Here is a 21,640-nt window from a genome sequence, read left to right as displayed (position 1 = left end):
TTGGAAGGATTGCACGACGAACATGGCATCAATAATGAGTACCTTTCTTTCAGAAAGTGTACGGCCATAGATGTTTAGGACTTCTGGTAGTGGCAGCTTTAAGATTTCCGTTATTAGTTCGTGTTTATTAGCTAGTGTTGAATTTTAACTTTGACGGGATTCTACCAGACCGCGGCGAGCCATTTTAATTTTTTCTCGCTATCAGACTGCTATAAAGTTTATTTTTAATTGGACTAAATCCGTAGTTTTTCTACTATTCGGCTATACTACAATTAAATAATTGCTATACCATTTCTTAGTTTCAAATCAAGGTTTATTTTGCAAGTTTTTATTTTTGGCTATTTTAAGTTAGCCCCATTTGGGAGCTTTTAGGTCCCGCTACTGTTCAGTACAAATTTGGTTTTCATACTACCCAAAAATGGGTTTACAGTTTCGAAATATTTCAAAGAAGAGCCGATGCAATTAGAGGGTCACGTGACAGAGGGAGTGGAATATATATGAAAAAGAGTACGACCAAAGTGATGTTTTATTCTATTTATGGCCGGACCCGTATTTCTCCTCTGGGTCCAAACACCGACCCTGAGACCCTCTCCCTAACTGCCTCGGCTCTGGCTCAGTTACAATAGAAAATATTTTAAGACGTTTTCTTACCGTTCGATTTCAACCAAAAGACTGTTTTATGGTTACATATGATACAGTTCTTTGGAAAATGCCGCTTTTAGCGTGTATGTGAGAAAAGTATCTTTTCTTATTTGCTTTGATTTTGAAAGTTAAGATAGAGAAAGGCTTTTAGTTTAAAGGCTTGCATTTTAAATTAATTTATTTTATTTTAATAATAATAATAATAATAATAATAATAGACTTTTATTATGGATCAATCTTTAAGCCGAAACTTGTTTACAAAGATGTCCAGAGGGACTTAAGTTAAAAATAAAGTGGTGTAGTATAACGAGAATAAATAGTAAATATATGAATATATAAATGTATAAAAGTGGTATAAAATCACTAGGTGTTAGAGTTCGATCAACCTTGGTTCGATGATGTATGTAGTTAAGATGGTCATTGGTTAAGATAGAGTCTCGTTTATGTATCCTTTGATTCTGTTTTTAAAGAGAGTTATTGACGTTAGTGATTTCATATTATTATCGAGGGAGTTCCATTGCGAGACTCCATTAAATTTGGTACTTTTGGTTCGGAATCTCGTTGTGAAAGATTCCACGAAAAAGTTATTCGTATTTCTGGTTCGATGATTGTGTTCTGGTTCAGAGAACCAGTTTAGGACACTCGGTGGAGCTTGGTTATGTTTTATGCGGTACATGAAGGCTAATAAATTCTGTAGGTACGTCTGTCTTGGAGAGTCTATCTTCGAGTTTTCTACGGCACGTGTAGCGGAAGAGTATTTAGCAGTCTTCGTAATCAATTTTGCACTAGATATGAATAGGGAGTGTAATTTGTTGAGGTTTCTTTTGGTAGTATGCGAGTAGAAGATGTTACCGTAGTCGAATATTGGCCTAATACATGCATTATATATCAATCTTAGCGTGTCTGAGTCAAGGTATGTTTGAAGAGGTCTTATCAGCCATAGTCTTGTTCGTACTTTTTTCATAACGTATGTGATTTGTTCGTCCCAATTCAGTTGGTCGTCTATCCAGAGTCCCAAATATTTATATTGTCTTGTTCTTGATATTTTCGTGTTGTACATGTCGGTGATGGGTTCTGTGCTAAGTCTCATGCTTCTTGTTGGAGCAAAAATCATGTATTTAGTTTTGTCAAAGTTAATGACAAGCCCTCTCGATATTAGTGAGGTGTTTAAGTTTGTAATGTCCTCTTCAGCCTTCTTTATGAGGTGGTCAACGTTTGCATCTGCTCCTAGGATTATTGAGACGCTTCTAAAGTTTTTACACTCCCCCTTGAATGCGGAGGAGTGAACGAGGCATTCACTTTTTTTCAAATTTTTGCGTCTTGTAATTCAAGATTATATAACAATTGTACTGGTCGTCTAACTGTGTGACCGTTTACTGTTCGAATCATGCACGACCTGACTTTTTATCTCTACCTTCCATGGTTTCAGTAACTTAACCAATTTTCCAACACTGTTTAGGCAGTTTATCTTCCATTAAAAGCACTACGTCTCCCGTTTTAATTTTAATTTCATTTTTAACGCTATCACTATGGTGGGCAGATCGTAGCTGCATAAGATACTCATTTTGCCAGCGCTTCCACAGTCGTTCCGTTAACAACTGCGTATATTTCCACCTTTTGGATGCTGCTAGATGTGTTAAGCTAATTTTAGGTTCTTCGAGACTAGCCGGTGGCAAAGAGCTAATTCTTTTACCAATAAGAAAATGGGTAGGTATAAGCGGCGTTGGCTCATTTGCGTCGTTGTAGACATAAGTCAACGGGCGCGAATTGATTATTGCCTCGGTTTCTGTTAGCACCGTAGTCATTTCAGAATAATTTAATTTTGCCTGCCCTAAAATCTTTTTGAGAGTTATTTTTGTCGATTTTACCAGGCGCTCCCATCATCCACCTTGCCTCGGGGCGCGTTCAGTTTTGTATTTCCAACTTATTCTATAATTTACGAAGAATTCTCGAACCTTATCGTTTTCAATTGAATCGTATAGGTGTCTAAAATCTAATTCCGCTTTTTTTAAAGTTTTAGCGTTGTCGGAATAGATAATGCTTGGGGTCCCCCTTCTCGCTATTGTTTTCCGCAATGCCAAAATAAATTCCTCAGTGGACAAGGACGAGATTAGCTCCAAATGCACTGCGCGAGTAGTAGCACAGGTATAATAATTTCTTCTTTGTCTTTGGTTTTTAGGAGTAAGGGGCCCGCAAAATCAATGCCTACAATCATGAAAGGCATAGATTCTTCTATTCTTTCGCGGGGTAAGGGAGCAGCTTGCATATCCCCCCTTTTTGCCTTTAAACGGTTACACTTTAGGCAATTTTTTACAATAACCTTGGCCAACTGCCTACCTGCCCCTATCCAATACCTCTCACGTAATTGCGTAATAGTGTCATTTACTTCGCTATGTTTGACCTCTTCATGTGCTTTAATTGTCAATAATTTTGTAAATCTATGATTTTTAGGCAATATAATATTCATTGCTTAATCTACTTTCGTTTAATCTACCTCCGACTCGCATTACACAGTTTTGATCCAAAATTGGGCTGAGCGTAACAATTTTTGAATCTCTGTCGATCTTTTTATTTTTCTTCAAATTGCACAGTTTTTTCGTAAATTCCGATTCCTGAACTGATCTAATCCACAGAGTCTCCATTTTTTCTAGCTCCTCAGCTTCTACTGATTTGAATTTTGGAATTTCAATCTTTCTAGCTTTATTTAGAAACCTGATTACATAAGCAGTAATTCTAAAAACCTTCGGCAGCGAACTATAATTATCCAAATCTATCAACTTGTGCATACCCATTTCCTTTTCATAGATTACGGCGAGGACTGTTTTTCTTTCTTGTAAGTCTAAATTGTTAGGGAGCTCTAAGTGAACATCGGCGTCCGGCCACTCTTCTTTGCTTTTACTTAAGAAGAGAGCGCCTTTCCACCACTTTTCACTATTTAACAATTCTTTAGCAGTGAGTCCCCTCGTGGGTAGATCAGCGGGGTTATGAACCCCTGGACAGTGACCCCAATTTTTAACGTCCGATAATTTTCTAATTTCTAGTGTCCTATTGGCTACAAACGGCTTCCAAGATTTAACTAATCCCTTAATCCAATATAAGGCTACTGTGTAGTCGGTCCACATGTAAATTTTGCTTATTTTTTGTTTGAAAACATTTTTAACATTGTTTACTAGCCTTGAACCCAAAAGACAACCCATTAATTCTAGTTTTGGGACTGTTATTTCCGTAGCATTCCCGATATTTTTTAGGGGCGCGATTTTAGATTTGGAAGTAATAAAGGTTACGCCAATATTTTCATTTGCATCGACATATCTAATGTACACAACCGCTGCGTAGGCCCTTTCACAAGCATCACAAAAACAGTGAATTTCTTTTTCAATTATCTCGTTATCTGTTTCGTAATGATAGTATCTAGGTAAACTAATGTCGTTTAATTTTTTCAAATCACTACAAATGTCTTCAAATTCCGTTTTTAATTCTTGCTCTAAGGGTTTGTCCCAATCCGATTTTATTTTCATAACTCCTGGAATAACAATGTCCTTTTTACATTAAATGGTGATAGTATCCCTATAGAATAGAAAATCTGAGCCACAATACTAAGCACAGATCTTTTTGTTTTAGGAAGTTTCCTTGAGTTTTCCATTAATTTTGAAAATTCAAAAGAAAAGGAATCTAATACCGTATTCCATTCCATCCCTAGAATTTTGATTTGATTTGATTTATCTATGGTGGAAAATAAATTTGCCTGGCCTGAATTTGAATGCTTTTCCCACATTTGTTTGGGGCGAATTAGATTCCCATTTTCGAAGCTTCATGCTCGCTTTCAGCATGAGCTCTGCGCATCCTTTTGACACTTGATATGCGCCTTCTACACTTTCATCTCCACTTGTCAAATCGTTTACGTAAAGGGTTTCGTCTATTGTTTCCTTCACTCTTGCATCTTCAATTTTGCTCATTTCTAAGTGCAGCTTTACAGTCGCAGCCAACAAGAATGGTGATGTCGTCACTCCGAATGGAACTCAAGTCATCCTATACTCTTTAAACTTGTTCGTGCTAATTTTGCCATTCTCCTCGACCACCCACAGAAATCTAACACTATCTCTATCCTCTTCAGCGAGGCCTACCTTTAAAAATGCTTTCTCTATGTCACTAACAAATGCAATTTTATGTTGTCTAAATTTGAGTAAGAGCAACAATAGATCAGGATTCAAATTTGGCCCAGACTCTAAACAATCGTTCAGAGAAGGGGCACCCTTTACCTTAGACGAAGCATCATTCACCACTCTTTGTTTTGTGGTTGAACGGTCTCTTTTGACAGGCTGTTGGGGCATGTAGTAGACTCCCTGCTGAGTCTCTTCTATATCTAATGGTGGGACTTTTTCTATAATGCCTAAGGCTATTTGCTCGTCTATGACCGCCTTTTACGAGGTGTACAATTTCATGTCCCTTGAAAATCTGTTCACCAACCCTTGGATTTTTTTTTAAAGCTACACTTTTGTTGTTTGGCAAATTATTTTTATCCATTTTCCAGGGTAGCTTAACATAGTATCTACCATCCTTAAATTCCGTCTTTTTCTTAAATCCGTCAATGATTTTCTGTTCATTTTGATTAAGCGTTTCTTCCTTGCTAATAATTCCCAAACTTTCTTGTTCAAAGAATTGTTTCAGGGTTTTGTCCACATTTCTTTGTTCAATGCTAATTCTCATGACAGTGGTTTTATTACTTCCTATATGTGAGGGATTCTCTTTTCTATTTGTGGGGCTCAAAATCACCCAACCAAACATAGTTTCTTGGGCTACTACTTGTGGGTTAAATCTTTCAAAATTTGTTTCGGCCATTTTCCAGTAATAATCTCCCCCACTAGCATGCTAATTTCTGATAAGCCCAAGGGTGGATCTCTTGGGTCATCTGCTAATGGTAAACCCTTTTCAATCATTAGTTCCTCAATTTCTGGGCAGTCCAGACTTTGAGTTGGATTGCAAATAAATGGAACAACTACAGCTACTAGTTCCAGCCATTTTTTGGGGTCTTTTTGGTTTTGCAAAGTTAATGTTACGCTTTTTCTCATTGCTTTCTTAGGCGTTTTTCCATAAAAGACCCTACATTGTAACTTTCTTCTCTAACAACTGGTAGATTTAATTTTTCTGCTACCTCCTCAGTCACGAAAGTTCCCTGGCTACCCCCATCTAAAACTGTTCTAATTGGGGTTCTATATCCGCCTTGGGATGGATTCAAGGCTATGGCTTTCGCTGTGTGTAAAACCACTGTCCTTTGAGAAGTTTTAATTGAAGTTTGGAGAGTGTTTTCTATAGTAGCAAAGTTTGCATTAACATTGTCATTCCCGTTCGCACTGCTGTTTTCATTGTTTTGGTTTATATTTTCACTATTACTATTTTGAGTAATCCCAGATACCTTAGGGCTTGTTTTTAAGTTCGATTCATTTTTCTCACAAACTGCCATATTATGACCTTAACGGCAAATTTTGCAAGTGCGATATTTGGAATAACAATTTTTTGCAGAATGCCCTAGCTTAAGACATAAAACAGCGATTGGCATCTTGTATGAATTTTCTTTTATAATCCAAAATATAGTTTGTGCAATTTGAAGTTCTATGAGTTTGCTTTTGACAAAAGATGCAAAACACATTATCAATACTCTGTTCGATTTGTGCATGCAAGGCAGAGGCGATAAATTTATTATAATATTCAGCTCGGGTAATTTTAAATGATTTATTTTTATTAATGTTACCGCGAGAATTTTCCGACTTATGGTCGGGAACTAAACTTTTCGCCATTTCTTTACTTTCTAGCTGTTTACGCAGAAATTTAACTATCGAGTCAGTATCCGACTGCTGTTTTAAATCGGTACTTTGACAAAACAATTCTCTCATATCTATGGGTAAACATCTCAGAAGCTTTGGGCAAAGAAGGGAAACACTGTCGGCAATATTGACCCCTATTAATTTTAGCTTCTTAGGCTAATCTCGACAGAATGAAGGAGTTTGTGTAGTGCTTTCAAATCATCCGAATCCACCACTGTGGTTAAATCTTACAAATTATTCATGTGAGCATGCTTTATCGCTTCAGTGCTATCAAATCTACCTTTTAAAATAAATACAGCTTCTGCATAAGAATTTTCCGATTCGAATAGCTCTCTACTGCTTTCGCCGCATCTCCTTCTAGATACGAGATAAAATAATGGATTTTGTTTATCTCATCCATATCCGTTTCTCCTATTAAAGTGCGAAAACGGTTCCAAAAGGATGTCCATTTCATTGGATCACCGTTAAATTTTGGCAAAGTAATTTCGGGTAGCTTAATGTTGGCTTTACTAGATGAGTTTTGAGTCATGTTGTTGGGCGTATTTGACGCAACGTTGATATTTGTCGCTCCATTGCTCTGTTGTCCACCTAACGTTGAGATAATACTATTCGCTACTGAATTCACTCCGATGGGGGTTCCTCCGTTAAGCTCTTTCAGCCTGCGTGCTGCGTCAGCTTTGACCGTTACTATTCTATCCAAGTAGTCTTCAGCTTCTTCAGCTTCTTTTTCTATTTCTTCATCGCTTTGCAAGAGACTAGAAACTTTATTGTTCACCCTTTGCAAGTTCTCCTCTTTCGCAGCTAACACGAGGACCGCGTTTTCAAGCATATCGTAAGTAGTATAGGGCTACATTTCGTACCACGGTAGAGGTATAAATTAGGAGCGTGGGAACTAAAATTAGCATATTTCAATGGTTTGAATTGTTCGCCGCCGCCGCCGCCGCCGCGGTGAATCTTCGCGAGATCCCCGCGCGCGAGTTCCTTCCCCCCTGAGCCTCACCCCCGCGGGGTTCCCCGCGCGCGCCGCGAGTTCCTTGCCCCATTTTAACTCCGCGCGCGGCGCTAGTTTCGTACTATTCAATTCCAGGAAAAATTCTATTGTTAAATTCTTACTATCTACGTAGGTGATTAATGCTTTTGGCATATATTCTATAGACCCATACTTATAGAGAGTATCATAGACTTATGGTGATAACTTATAGCGTATGAATACAGTTGTATTGTTATAGTGAAATCAATTCTAAATAAAGGAATAGGGTAATAGAATTTAAGCTTAGCAATAACAATGGAATCAAAATTAAGCCGAGTATATTACGATTGTGAAAACCCTCTTAGTTACGGAAGCGCAAATAAATTGAAACAAGGAGTAAAAAGTATTTTAAAGAAAAAAATTTGAGACTTGGCTTCAGTCTCAACCCACATACACTATTCATAAACCAAGGAGAATAAACTTCCCTCGAAATCAAACTTATGCTACAACAGCTGATGAAGTATTTCAATGCGATCTAATTGATCTACGACGTATCAAAAAGCATAACAAAGGTTTTCAATACATTTTGACTATAATAGACGTATTCTCAAAATATGCCTGGAGTTTTCCTTTAAAGAATAAAACTAGTAGAGAAGTTTTAAGCGCATTTCAGAAAGCGATCAAAGAGAGAAAGCCTTTGCGTATTAATGTTGACCAAGGCAGTGAATTTCTATCAAAATTGTTTAAAGAATATTTGAAGAAAGAGGGTATTCAACTCTATACCAGTGTTGGAAGGATAAAGTGCGGTGTTATTGAAAGATTTAACAGAACTTTAAAGGATAAAATATTCAAACTATTTACAAGAACCAAAAAATATAATTATAGTGGTAGTTTGCCAAAAATCATGAAGGCCTATAACTCAAGTACGCATTCAAGTATTGGTTTCGCTCCAAAAGATGTTAATATCGAAAATGAACATTTAGTATGGCAGCGTTTGTATGGCAATCAAAAACCTGCTAAACCCCCAAAATTAAAGATTGGTGATTTTGTCAGACTGTCAAAGAGTAAACTTCTTTTCGAAAAGGGATATAAAGGCTATTGGACGAGGGAAATATTTACCGTATCAAAAGTTCGGTTTTACGTTAGTTAAAGATTACAACGACGAAGAAATAAGAGGTGCCTTTTACGAATGCGAACTTCAAAAAGTGGTCTACTGATATATGTCTATTGACAAATAAATAAATGTTCATTTTAATCTAGTTAACCATGTCGAACGATTCATTTTATGTTACACTCGTAAGTTCGGCTTCTATGAATGTCTTTCCGGATAACACGCAATCTCATTTTAAAGTTCAGTTACCAGCTCCTTTAAACTTAGTTGGTAATTGGCATGTGGGGCTTGCCGAAGCATTTTTACCCCAGGCTTGGGATAATGTATCCGGCGAGTATTTATATTTCAATGCTGGAGTACATGACTTTACTGAAAACAGCTGGGACCAGTATAAGATACAACTTGTCGCGGGAAACTTGCGTGGAGACGAATACGATGTTTATAAGAGTTTAATTAAATCTATTAATAATGCCATACCCCCCGAAATACGACGGTCGGTTTATATGTTTATCACCTACAGTGATGACAATGAGAAGGCTTTTTGCGCTCTGAGAGCTAAAAATGGATATGAAGTTCAAATACCGGAAGAAATGGGTAAAATCTTGGGCTTACCCTTCATGGATTGGATCAAAGAGAGATACACTTTTCCCGAAGAACTGATTAAAAGAAAGAAAGACGATCTTTTAGAACTAAATAGTTCCAATAATTTTTTACATATAAGAAAAAGAAAAGGCCCAACGAATCCAAGGGAAATTACTCTGCAAATTCAACCCGGCCAGTATAACCATATTGAAAATGTTATTGAAGCAATGCGCCACGCAATTCCTCGAGAACAGAGTAGTAATTTTGTAATTAAGCTTAATCCCGACGGAAAAGTAAACGTAAAATGTGAAAATAACTATTATTTGTGTTTTAACAAAAATCAGTCTGGTCTAGGTAGACTATTAGGGTTTCATATGGACCAAATGGATAGACCCCATATGGATGAAACTGGAAAAAGTGTAGCCGATATAGACAAGGGTACGGCTAGTTTGTATATTTATACAAATTTAATTCTAACACAAGTGGTTGGTGACGTTTATGCCCCTCTTCTGAGGGTTATACCAATAATAAATGATAAATCTTCTAGCTTAGCTGTACATAGGTTTCAAAACATTGATTATTACCCTTTAAGATGTCCATCATTTGAAATGATCGAAATTGATACGAGGACAGATTTCGGAGAAAATATTAAGGCCGTCATAAAACTTCATTTCATTCTCAAGCATGTCACGAAGTAACATATATCTAAACTACTACTTAAGCCAAACCGAAAATGGTCTTAATCACTTCCGGGGGCCTGTATTTCAAAGAGGAAACGGACTCGGAAGCGTCTTCAAAAGTTTAATTAGATCGATATTTCGACCAGCAGGTAAAGTGTTAGGTAGGGAAGCTCTCAGAACAGGGTCGAGAATAGCAGGGGATCTCGTAGCAGGAAGAAACCTAAGAGAATCATTGAAATCAAATTTGAGCGAAGCAGGATCAAATTTACTACAAAATGCTAGCCAACACTTGGCTCAACAACAAACGGGCCAAGGACTTCGCAGAAAGCTGAAGCCTAAAAAGCGATCAAAAAAGAGAAAAAGAACGAAAACCGATTTTCTCGATTAAAAGGAATGATGTCTGAACTGGATTTGTTCGCGGAGCCACCAACAAATTACAACATAGAAAATAGTGATTATGCTATGTATAAAGCTTTGGCTTCGCTTTCTGATGATGGACCAATTGAATTTTTTATCCCTGGATCTAATGACGTCTTTATGGATTTGTCTAAAACCTTATTGCAAGTTCGAGTCAAACTAGTTAAGGAAGATGGATCTTCTTTAACTACTCAAGACAAGGACGTTGGTCCTACAAATTTATTACACGCATCTTTATTTAGTCAAGTTGACGTATTTTTTGGAGATACGCAAGTTAATACACCAACGAATGCCTACCCATATTTGGCATTTTTTGAAACACATTTAAACTATGGTACAAGTGCCAAAAAGTCCTATCTTTCTTCAAAAATGTATTACAAAGATGACCCTGTGGACGCTAGTAAAATGTTTTTACCCGTGTCAAACAACGACAAGAATGGAATGCCGAAACGAAGAGATCGTGCTGCCCTATCGAAACGCATTGATATGTTGGGTGATTTACATTTGGATGTATGTCGAATGAGTCGATTTCTCATTAATAATATTGATGTACGGTTTCGCTTCGTAAAGTCAGTTAATGAATTTGCAATTATATCTACAGCAGCACTTAATCCTAAATTTAAAATTAAAATTGACGATGTTACATTATTTATAAAAAAGATTAAAATAAATAATGAGATTATGTTAGCTCAGGCGATGGTACACGAAAAGCACAATGTAATTTATCCAATAAACAGAACAGTGTTATAATACTTTTCCATCAGTAGCGGTTCCACTGACATTATACGAGAAAATATCTTTATGGAAAGACAACCATCACGCGTAGTTATCGGCTTAGTTAGAACAACAGCCTTTAATGGAGCCCTAGATTTTAATAGCTTTGAGTTCAATCATTTTAATTTAAGCTAGTTGGCACTAACAATTGGAAATCAAACATATCCCAATCCTCCGTTTACACCCCACTATGCCGTTAACGAGTATTCCAGAGAGTACCTCTCAAACTATACGGCCTTGGATTTGTTCTAAAGTAATAAAGGAAACTGTATTACCTTTGAAGAATTTAAAGAGGGTAACGCTCTGTAGGCGTTCGATCTTACACCGGAAGAACAAGCGGGCGCTGAACATTTGTCAAGAAACAAACAGGGAAGCCTAAGAATATCTATGAAGTTCAAATCTCCGCTAGTCCATAACGTAACTGTAATAGTGTACGCCGAGTTCGAATCTGAAATTATTATTTCTAAAGATCGTACCGTGATTTATAACCCATCGGGATAATGAATACGGTGGAAATAATCGAAATTTAAACGTGTGAACCTGTAACAAGACCTTTTTTCCTCGGTGTATTTGCTTTCGATCAAAAACCATTACCGCCAAAGCAAGCTAAATATTGCTTTTGTCTAAATACGGAACCTTCATCGAGTCCAGGACTTCATTGGTTAGCTATATATGTAAATAATAATGTAGGGAACTTTTTTCATTCTTATGGAAATGATCCCTCTTATTATAATCTTAACGATCTTTATGTCTACGCTAAAGAATGGTTTATAAACCCTGTACCTGTTCAATATCCATTATCTTTAACATGCGGTTTACATTGTATTTTTTATCTAGTTAATGCCTGTTACGGTTATAATCTAAACGTTGTTATTCAAGATTTATATAAACCAAATGATTTAATGTATAATGAAGCTTTGGTTCTATTGTTTTTATGTAATCATTTGTTGAAACATCAAAATAAATATTGCAATCAATAAAAAAACGTTTATTTAAATTTTTCTTTCCATAGTGTAGTGGGTACAACAGTTTTTTTATCTTTTCTGGTTTTACGTTTAGAATGAAGAGGCGAATATAGTTCTTGAAATTTTTTAAATTCATCTAATGATTGAGCCACGCTGTTTTTACGTAGATTTTTTTCTTTTGGGTGTTGGAGACTTAGCCGCTACAGCCGTAGCCGTAAATGGCTGCCATGTCAAGGTGGATCCGCTAGGTGGTGCTTGAAAAATGGTGGTCCCCTGTGCAGAAGCGGTAGGCATAATGGGGGTAGTTGCGTGTATTCCTGTTAGGATCGGAGTCATGGGTAAAGTAGCGGTAGAAGTAGAAACCACCGGGGTAGAAGGTAGCGCTGGATAAGTTGTAGGAGGTGCCGATACAGTTTTCACGGTAATGGGTTGTACTAGTTTCTTCATATTTAAATATTTTTGCAGGGTTTCCAAGTATTCTCTAAGTTTAGTTTCTGTAGACCCGGATTTTCGAAGAATGTTATGCATTTCTTGTTCTAGCTCAGATAATTCTTTATCCACCGGATCCAAAATTTTCTTCATGTTAAACTTTTTATAGCTGAGATAGCACTAGGGATAATACTAGCCAGTAACATTGGCCAAAAGGCTCCGCCTGATTGATTAATCATCAACTGACGCTTCTTACTTAATGGCAAAGACTTTTGAGCAAATAGCCTTATAACTCTCCTGTGACGTTTTAAATGATTTTTCGTTTGGAGGTCAAAGGTATCCCGCCGTGTGTAATGTTAAAACAAATATTACAAAGCGTCTTTAATTGATCTTTGGTACTGTTTTTTAGAATGTGTTTTCTTTGAATTTTATTGCTTCGTTTAAGCAAAGATAGGTAGGGGTATTTCTTACGAAGTGAGACCGGCAGCATCATTGTATTAAATAGATTAAAAATGCGCCGTCATTCTTTCTTATTCGTACGATAATAAATCTGGAGGGAGGACATTTGTTCTAACTCGTAGACATTCATCCGTGGCTTGATGACAGTCAATCAAAATGTACGAGTGCGGCTTTTCAGTAGCAATGGCGTAGGCCTTTACTAGAAACTGACTTTTTCTAGGAAAAACTTGCCTACTTAAAAATTGTATTGGCATTGAATCCCTGGGACATTTGAATATTAAAATATAAACGCAATTTAGGCTAATCAATCTGAACTCTTTATTTTTACTAAATAAGCTCTGTGTAATTAAAATTATGCTGGTATTATAGTGGTGACTGCCTTTAATAAACATATCAGCTATTTCTTTACTATTACCACATTCTGAAGCTAAATCATCCAACACCATGAGGTTTTTTTTGATTTCTATTCCAAAATTCTTCGTTATTCAGAGGTAACCCTTCCATAAATTCTATTTCAGGGATTTCCCTTTTCAGATCATCAAATTTATTTTGGTAAATTGAAGAGCAATAGATTTCCCTTTTCAGATCATCAAATTTATTTTGGTAAATTGAAGAGCAATAAACTATCCGATCTGGTTTTGGACTAATCATGCATGTTCTATATCTTAATAAATTAAAAACCCACGATGATTTACCACACATGCTAGAGCCTGCGCATAACACCTGAAAAGGCGCTACAAATTTTATTCGACACGCCATGGTTAATAAATGTAATTAAAATGACACAAAAAATTGAACACTTGAATATTTTGTTGCTCAGTTCGAATTGCATATTTTGAGTAATATTTTTTCGCCTTTCGAATACGATCCTTAAACCTTAGCGCATTGTAAAGGGCGTAATTACGTCTATATTCGATAGGTATTTCAAACACAGTTACATTTGGTGAAAAATGTACATTCTTTTTAGATCTACTCATCCTGAGTTGTCTCTGTTAAGTAACCATATGCAAATGTATTAAAACCCTTAACTACGCGCTTCTTAAATGTATATCCAAATGTCTTTTCCATTTTTTTATTTATTATTGTTGCCGTATATTTATCTCTACGTACATTAAAAGGAACGGCTACTTCAATTCTTTTTGATTGATTACGAATACTTTCAAATATGGAGTCAAAATTTACAATATTTTCATTTATTCGATTTTGAAGACTTATGCCCTTTACTTTCACGATAGTTTTGTTGTCTGTAGTTTTCAGGGCGTAACTTTTTGGAGCATTGCAAACAAATTCTAAAATTGATTCCTCTCCCAGTTCGTTTACCCAACACCCCAAGTTAGTACCGGTGGGGGGAATGTAGTCTCCCTCTTTTGCAACAAAGATTACGCTATCAGTATCCATATAAAGTACACGCTCATTCAACTTTGCAAGTGTTTCATAAAGAGTTAATCTACCATAACATGAAACAAAGCTGGCAACATATGGGTTCCCCTTATAATATGTGGGTTGAAACTCGTCCTTAAAACTATACGTTAACAAACATAGCTCTTCTTTTAGGGGCCTTAAATCTATAAGTTCTTTTGTGTCGTCTACTAAAATGCCAATTAGATCTTTATAATCGTCTATTATGATAGACTTTGGTTTGTTAGTATTTAATCCAAATTTCCCCATAGTGAGTTCAAACAAATTTTTGAGATTGCTCTCATAGCAGGATTTTTAGTAACCTCATCCATTTCGATTTTGATTCTTTCAGTCTCATAAATTGAATCTAAATATTCCCTCTTTTCTTCGAAAGTTTTAACTGAGGAGGGGAACCCCGAGTTGGCCTGCTTAATCTTTAAAAATTTATTTACGTAACCACCGAAAAGTCCGTCGCTTACACCTTTTTCATATTTGAAAGTTTCTTTATAATGATGCACTTCTGATATTTTTAAAAGCTTGTAACCCATTTCCATAGCTTTATAAATTTCTGGGGTACACCACATGCCCGAAATTGACCTTCCACCATCGCTATGACTGCAAAGTTCAGTATTTTCTTCGATTACACAAGATTTACATAAAGGAAAATACAATCGCCCATTATGTCTGTAGGGTAATACAGGAATGTACAGACCATATGGGGGTAACAATTTCGCCGACATGATTCCAAAATAAGCGTCTTTCCGATAATCAAATTTGAATTGAATCACCTCAGGGAAATGCTTCGGGTAAATACCATATTTATTTTGACTAGGGTATAAAGACATAATGTCAAAATATAAAATACGTTCATTTTTACTTGGATCTGCTTTATAGTATAACTTTAGGGGTTCGCATCGTCCTCCATAAAGCGCTGATCTTGATAAGATAGGGTCACATACTTCGACTGAATTACAAAATTCCCTAAAATCTGAATTTTCAGCCATCAGTTTATCGTAATCACATTCCCACATAGTAATGATCTCAGCCCTAGGATGAAGCTCTTTAATGTATTGTATTCTATCAAGTCCTTTTTCGTAAATAACTTTATTGGTTTCCTTAACTACGCTATTCCACTCACTTCCTTTGTAACACTTTTTACACGCGTGATATAAACAGCCCATGAATTCTAAAATTATTTCCGGGTCTCTACAATAACCATCAACAGCATATGGTCCAATTTTCTTTTATCCTGATGCTGACATTACAGTTTGAATCTCGACCTTTCTTTCCTTACTTACCCATGCCATCCATTTTATGGCTTTCTTGCTCTGGTTACCTGAACCACGGAATCCAGGGTTTGGAACGACACCAAGGGTATTCTTCTGTAAGTATGTGTGAAGATACACCGAAGTACAAGCTCCCGCTATGGTTATCGCACCGCAATTCATTGGGTCTAAACCCGTTACTGTTTTGAAATGGTTACGAAAACAGTCTACACCCTTCTGAAGGACTTGGACATCAGCCACGCAATATTCTTGTAACTCTAACATGGCATTATAAACGGGTTGTTTTGACTTTTCACTATACCACTTTTCAAAAGCTATGTTTTCTTCTTTTTTCATAAACTCTGGCTGAAAATAAGATTTATCGGGAATTTTTCCACAATAATCTAAATTGTTTTTGTTTAAAAAGATATATGGGAAAAACTGCTTGCACGTTGAACCCAACTGAAATGTCTCCGAAAAAGCCCTTAATGGTATAGCCAGAAAGGAAAAACTACATATAAATTGTAAATTTTGGTTTTTAACAAACATTGCTAGCAGTTTTGCTCCATCGAATATAATTTCTATTTTTCCATAATTATGGATTAACCATTGTAAAATGAAAAACCCGTCATACGCTCTCATGTTATGAGCAACAATAGTAACATTTTCAAACCTAGGTTTGGTTACTCTACGTCTTTTGTTGTCTCTAGTAAAAACAATTTTTTCATCTACTCTGGTTAGGTATTGCATAAATTTGTCTACGCAATCTAGTCCTCTAAAAATGTTATAATCGTAAACATTTTCCTCTATTTGCATAGCAGAAACTAGAAGTATTGGAGTATGAAGGGAATGATCTACTATACATTCGGTATCGAAATAACAATAAGATGTTTCCTTACACTTTTTAGTAAGGGGTTGGACATAACAAAGCCTAGGCGGGTGTTCAATTTTACATTTTGGGCATTGTGATTTTTTTCTATTTCCTCGCAGCAAATTTTGCATCTTTTCACTTTTTCACAAATTTTATTAGTTCTATGTATTTGGAAGAACTCGGGACCTTTAAAATACCTGTTACAATCTGGACATTTCACGACGTCCAAGGATGGGCTCTCGTGGAATGTCTCAGAGTAACATCGCCAACATTTTGTGGGTTCATTATAACATTTATGATTTGAGGCCCTAAATACATTACTAAATGTTACTAAGCATTTGTTACAATAAGAAACACATCCGAACATGGCTGCTAAACTTTTAATAACATGCATATGTGTATCTACAAGCAGAAGGAAAAATTTTTTTAAGCGTAAATTTCACCTTCATAAATTTTCTTATAATTATTTTCAGCGCTAAATACTATAATTTGGTATTCAGGTTCTAAGATTTTTTGAAAAGCCGAAATCTGTTCTATACTAACGGGTCCTACCGGTAAGTTAGCTTCATGGTGAAGTTTGAGGGCCTCTTCCCTCTGTAGTGGTCTGTTAGGTGCCTGTATTCTACGGTATCGGTTATAGTCGAAACCAGATCTATTTTGTTTTTGTTGTTTTAAATAGGTTAAGTCCGCAACCATTTTTCCGCACACTATGCTTCGAGCTACGCAAAGATCGTCATCGTTTAAAATTGGTAAAAAAGTCCTCCCGTTTTTCATGTAATGTTCTAGTGATAACATCGATCTATTTCTGACTGATTTTCTACCCGATATTGGAATATCAGTTTTTAGAAAAATTGCATCAATTCTAATATCACCGTCTAAAATGAAATTACGATTTGATTGACTAACTTGACTTATAGCACCAAAAAGCCTATCAACTGTCAGTTCGTTCAACGCCATAAATCTTAAATTTATGGCATTTTCCAGCTGGTCACTTCTAACACAAAACCTGACTCTGTTGTAGTCTCTACCCGCGTTGATAATAGTCTCAATGATTGATTGAAATATGAGTTTCAATTTTTCATATAGTTCCGTCACACATATTTTATCAAGGTTTTTAAAGATAATTTTGTATTCGTAGGATGAACAGTTAAATTTCCTAGATCTGGCTACATTTACTTTAACTAATTCATAAAAGTTTTCTGCTCTAAAAATAGAAAGGTCTAGTGGTTCATCATCAGACATTTTACTACTTCAACGTAACCTTCTTCAAGATTCTCGATATTAGTTCTACTACTTCCGGTATATCGACGGCCTTCAAATCCAGTTGCTTCTCGCGCGCTTGGCCCCTATATTTCGTTATTAGACAACCCTTTTCTTTTATTTTCTCGATTTCCAACATCCCAGGCAAACAGGAACTTTGCGGTAACTTATTCAGAGATGCTAATTTCAAAACCTTAACTAAGTCGTCTACTATTTCAATGGGTATGCATACCCCCGATTTAAGGGGTATTCTGAGTAGAGCGTACTTTCTTATGTCTACGTATAATTTATTATTAAACTTGCATAGTTTAACTCCTATTTGTTCGGATTGACTAAACTGTAGTTGAAGAGTCTCCCAAGGGTTGCTGCTTTGAGCCTAGATAACATAAAACTATGGGGTAGTAAGAAAAAGTACCAAAAATATATATTTATATATATTACTTACCATTTTGAAGAAATTATTAATTTTAGCAGGGAGATTAAGCGAAAGCAATGAGGATATTTTGTAGTTTGCGGGGCGGTGGCTGCGGTATTTATATTGTTCAGACTTCTTAAAGGGAGTGTAAAAGGTAATTTATGTAGTTTATCATGCCTACCGCTTTTGCACGTGAAAGCAGGGGAAAATTGGCGCGACATACTTAAACGAATAGAGAAATAAAACTTAACAACCATACCTTTAAATAAAATTAAAATTTCTTGGAACTCAAGCCTTAGAAACAATGACGTTTTAGTTAATTCGAAGTTCTGGCATAGAAGGACTTTTCTTGGAATTATGACTCAACGCAACAATTAACTTTGAAGTCTAATGAGCCTTATATATGCTTTACTATACTTAAACTACCTTTGCCAAAAAATCTAATATCACCTCCGTCATACATTGTATAAATAGTAGTTATTGGAAAAATAGACTTATAGTTTCACACTCAAAGATCACAGGTAACATTAGGTCGATTGGTAGCGTATTGGCTGCTAAATATGGAATTCGAAAGATCCTGGTTCGATTCCAGTTATCGGTAAGTAACCTTTCAATCGACCTAATGTTACTTTTGGCGAATATTTTTATCTAATTAACAGTAGGTATTTAAGGGGAAATTTAAAACTTAAGGGCACATACAACATTCAGTTATTAACTTTTAAGCATCTCTTCATATATTTAAAATCAATATGGAATCTCGGTCACCCATGTCTTTGAGATCCATGGCCATTAGAGCCATGGTAGTAACAATGGAATTCGTTTTAGCTAATACGGAGCAAACCTTTAATGATATTAAGAAAACAATTCCACGCCAACTTTGGGGAGTATCTGAACAGGTATTTTGGAAAGCAGCTATTGGTGAACGAGGGAACCTGGGCGAAGAGGATCTATACCCCGAAGAAATGCCAAATTGGCTTTGGATCACAGAATCAGAAATTGAATTCGAAGTGGATAATCGCTTGACTTTTGCTCAATTTCAAGCTACGCAAAGGAATAGAGTTACCATCCCTTTCTTTTTATTGGATGGGTACCACCACATAGAATATGACTATTTTTTAAAAACATGGAGAAAAGGTGAAAGGAAATGCCAACGTAGAGTTTGCAGAGACTGTTTTGTCTTTTTTAGCGATATGGACGAACCAAATACGAAATATCTAGCGGTAAAAACTCATACAGTAGTGCATCGAGACGACATGATGGTAGAAGTAATTTGGGACGTTCAGAAAAGTTTCTGTAGTAATTGCATAAAAAAACCTTTATTTAATATGTATAGTGAGGAATTTTGTTCGCATAATACCGGCTGGCATACTATTAGCAATCGTAGATCATTTACATTTAGAGACCAAGAAGAGGTAACTCATACTAAAGTGGCTCGTGTATCTTTTTTACATTAATTTTTTTAATTATTTATTGTAAATTGTAGTATAATAAACTTATTCTCAGTCAGATACATTGTTTTCATTTCTAGAGAAAAGGGTTTTACATCTCGCATTCCTAGCGAAAGGGTTTTACAGCTACCATTTCCAGTTAACAGGATGGTATGACTTTTGTTTCATAAGAAAAGGGTTGGATTTTCTGCCGTTTAAGACAACTAAATAGATGAAGCTCTATACGCATTGCTAATTTAAATGAAGAGGAGGAGGAGTTCGTTTATTTTTCGTTCATTACCCATTTTTGTCATGTATATTGATTTTATTTTAGTGGCTAACACCCTGGCACGTTTATAACTCATAACGATAGTTCACTTTTAGAATATTTTTCTTGAAATTTATTAAAGTGCACATTTCAAAAACTAGGCACCCCAAAACTAATTTAAATATAGCAAAAAATGTTACCTTTCAATGTGAATATATGTATTCCTTATTTAAGTTGATGATCACAAAAACAAACGTGGTTTTTTACTCGAAAATTACACGCTTGAAACCACTATATCCACACAAATTATATTTTGCACTCGTACTTAAAATCATTTTCATCAAAAACTTTAAACCAAGTTGAAAACAAAAAGCCTTTTTTAAAAAATTTTGACCATTTTTCTATTGAAATTTTTGATAACTTGTAAGACCTCTAAATGACCGTCTTTAACTGATTTTTAAGAAACTTCCGATTCCAAGAAGTGCTTGTAACAGTAAAATCACGTGCTATAAACGTTCTAGTACACAATTTGTAATTGGTTAGTTTTTTAAACCTTCTACCCAGATGGTTAAGTCAGCCAATAAGCTTAGCACTTCTTAATACAAACATAGGTCTTTCGATTTATATTTTATATAGCTGACTTGTAAATAATCCATAAGAACAGGACGTGACTTTGTAAATATCCCCTTAATTCTATGGCATTAGAAAATGCTTATGCCGTCGACCGTCAAAAAAAAAATAATCTAACTTTAACAATAGAAGTTTGTAACAAATAGTCCCAATGTAACAATAAAAACGTTTGTATCATTAGAGTAAAACTTAAGGCAAATATGACGTCATTCGTCCAACTGTTATAATAGACGTCATTCGTCGAACAGTTATAATATAGGCGCATTGATTGGTTGAATTAGATATGACGTCATTCGTATTACTCTTTTTTGGAGATCACCTGAACTTTGAGGAAAAACTATATTAGGTAGGAACTCAACGTCGAAATCGTCATTTCTTAACCGCTTTAAAATGAACCAAGTTCACAATATTTCGGAGAAAGTAGAAGTTTGGGTTGGTAATGTCACGATCCCAAAGGTATATTTTAGACGTACCGACACTCGTGTACAAATATCATTAAAGAAACACGTTTGGTCTAATATTTGGGAGTTTTCCAACGAAATCGACGCTTTTTTCAAAGGAAATTCGCCGAGGTTTTCCGTCTGGCTACATCCAACTACTACCAATTTAAAGCTAGAATGCTTCGTAAACCGCAAAGGTCATATATTTGACATTAGAAAATACACGAGAGGATGTCGAGAAAAATACAACATTTTGTACGCTACAAGCGGGGGCATTTCCTTTAACCAATCTAGTTGGGATTATTTGAAGAAAATTAAAGCCCTCATAGACTTAGAGCTACACGAAAAAACAAGAGCCGTTGAAACTATGAGAGAAGCGATTCTGAAAAACGTAACAGAAATCTTATTGGAGATGACCCAATTCTGCGACAATACCTCTTGCCAAAACAAAATAGCCCACGATATTATGTGCTAGTCCGAAGACACTGACTGGAACGAAAGGGTCGAAAAAAACCTAGTGAAAGCTTTAAAAGTAATTAACTACGATAATGTCATTGAAAAGTTTCGCAAAGATTTTGGTACTAATCTACCTATTGATGAACCATTTCTTTACAACTACATTGTAAACGATGTAAATGATTTAAAAACTAAACTGATATATATTTGAAGGCATTGAATAAAACGTATTATAGCCAGTTCGTGTTGTTGAATAAATATTCCCTATTACTGATTAGTCGCACGTAAGGCATGAAAACAGAAAGGTTAAGGTTTGATGCTACCGAGGGAAAACACCTCTTAATTCTTTAAAAGGACAG

General features: G+C 35.8%; 2 protein-coding genes across 2 annotated transcripts; both read right to left on the bottom strand.

The window, feature by feature from the left end:
- Positions 1–893: 893 nt before the first annotated feature.
- On the bottom strand, positions 894–1,833 carry LOC149583992 (uncharacterized). Its single transcript, XM_089863948.1, has 2 exons — positions 1,186–1,833; positions 894–1,100 (listed from the first exon to the last, which is right to left on the bottom strand). Exons 1-2 carry the CDS (start codon positions 1,754–1,756, stop codon positions 1,084–1,086), a joined length of 588 nt encoding a protein of 195 aa, XP_089720074.1. The 5' UTR covers positions 1,757–1,833; the 3' UTR covers positions 894–1,083.
- A 1,256-nt stretch (positions 1,834–3,089) lies between these two features.
- On the bottom strand, positions 3,090–5,711 carry LOC149583991 (uncharacterized). The gene is made up of 5 exons (XM_089863967.1): positions 5,446–5,711; positions 5,110–5,392; positions 4,767–5,060; positions 4,388–4,610; positions 3,090–4,165 (listed from the first exon to the last, which is right to left on the bottom strand). The coding sequence occupies exons 1-5, from the start codon at positions 5,709–5,711 to the stop codon at positions 3,090–3,092; spliced, it is 2,142 nt and encodes a 713-aa protein (XP_089720093.1).
- Positions 5,712–21,640: the final 15,929 nt, after the last annotated feature.

This window comes from Phalangium opilio, unplaced genomic scaffold, assembly GCF_054372755.1.
Source record: "Phalangium opilio isolate 3A_F unplaced genomic scaffold, DU_Popi_V2 ptg001304l_1, whole genome shotgun sequence".
Classification (NCBI taxonomy): domain Eukaryota; kingdom Metazoa; phylum Arthropoda; class Arachnida; order Opiliones; family Phalangiidae; genus Phalangium; species Phalangium opilio.
The sequence above is the reverse complement of the archived record's forward strand: the minus strand, read 5'-3'. Positions and strand labels throughout refer to the sequence as shown.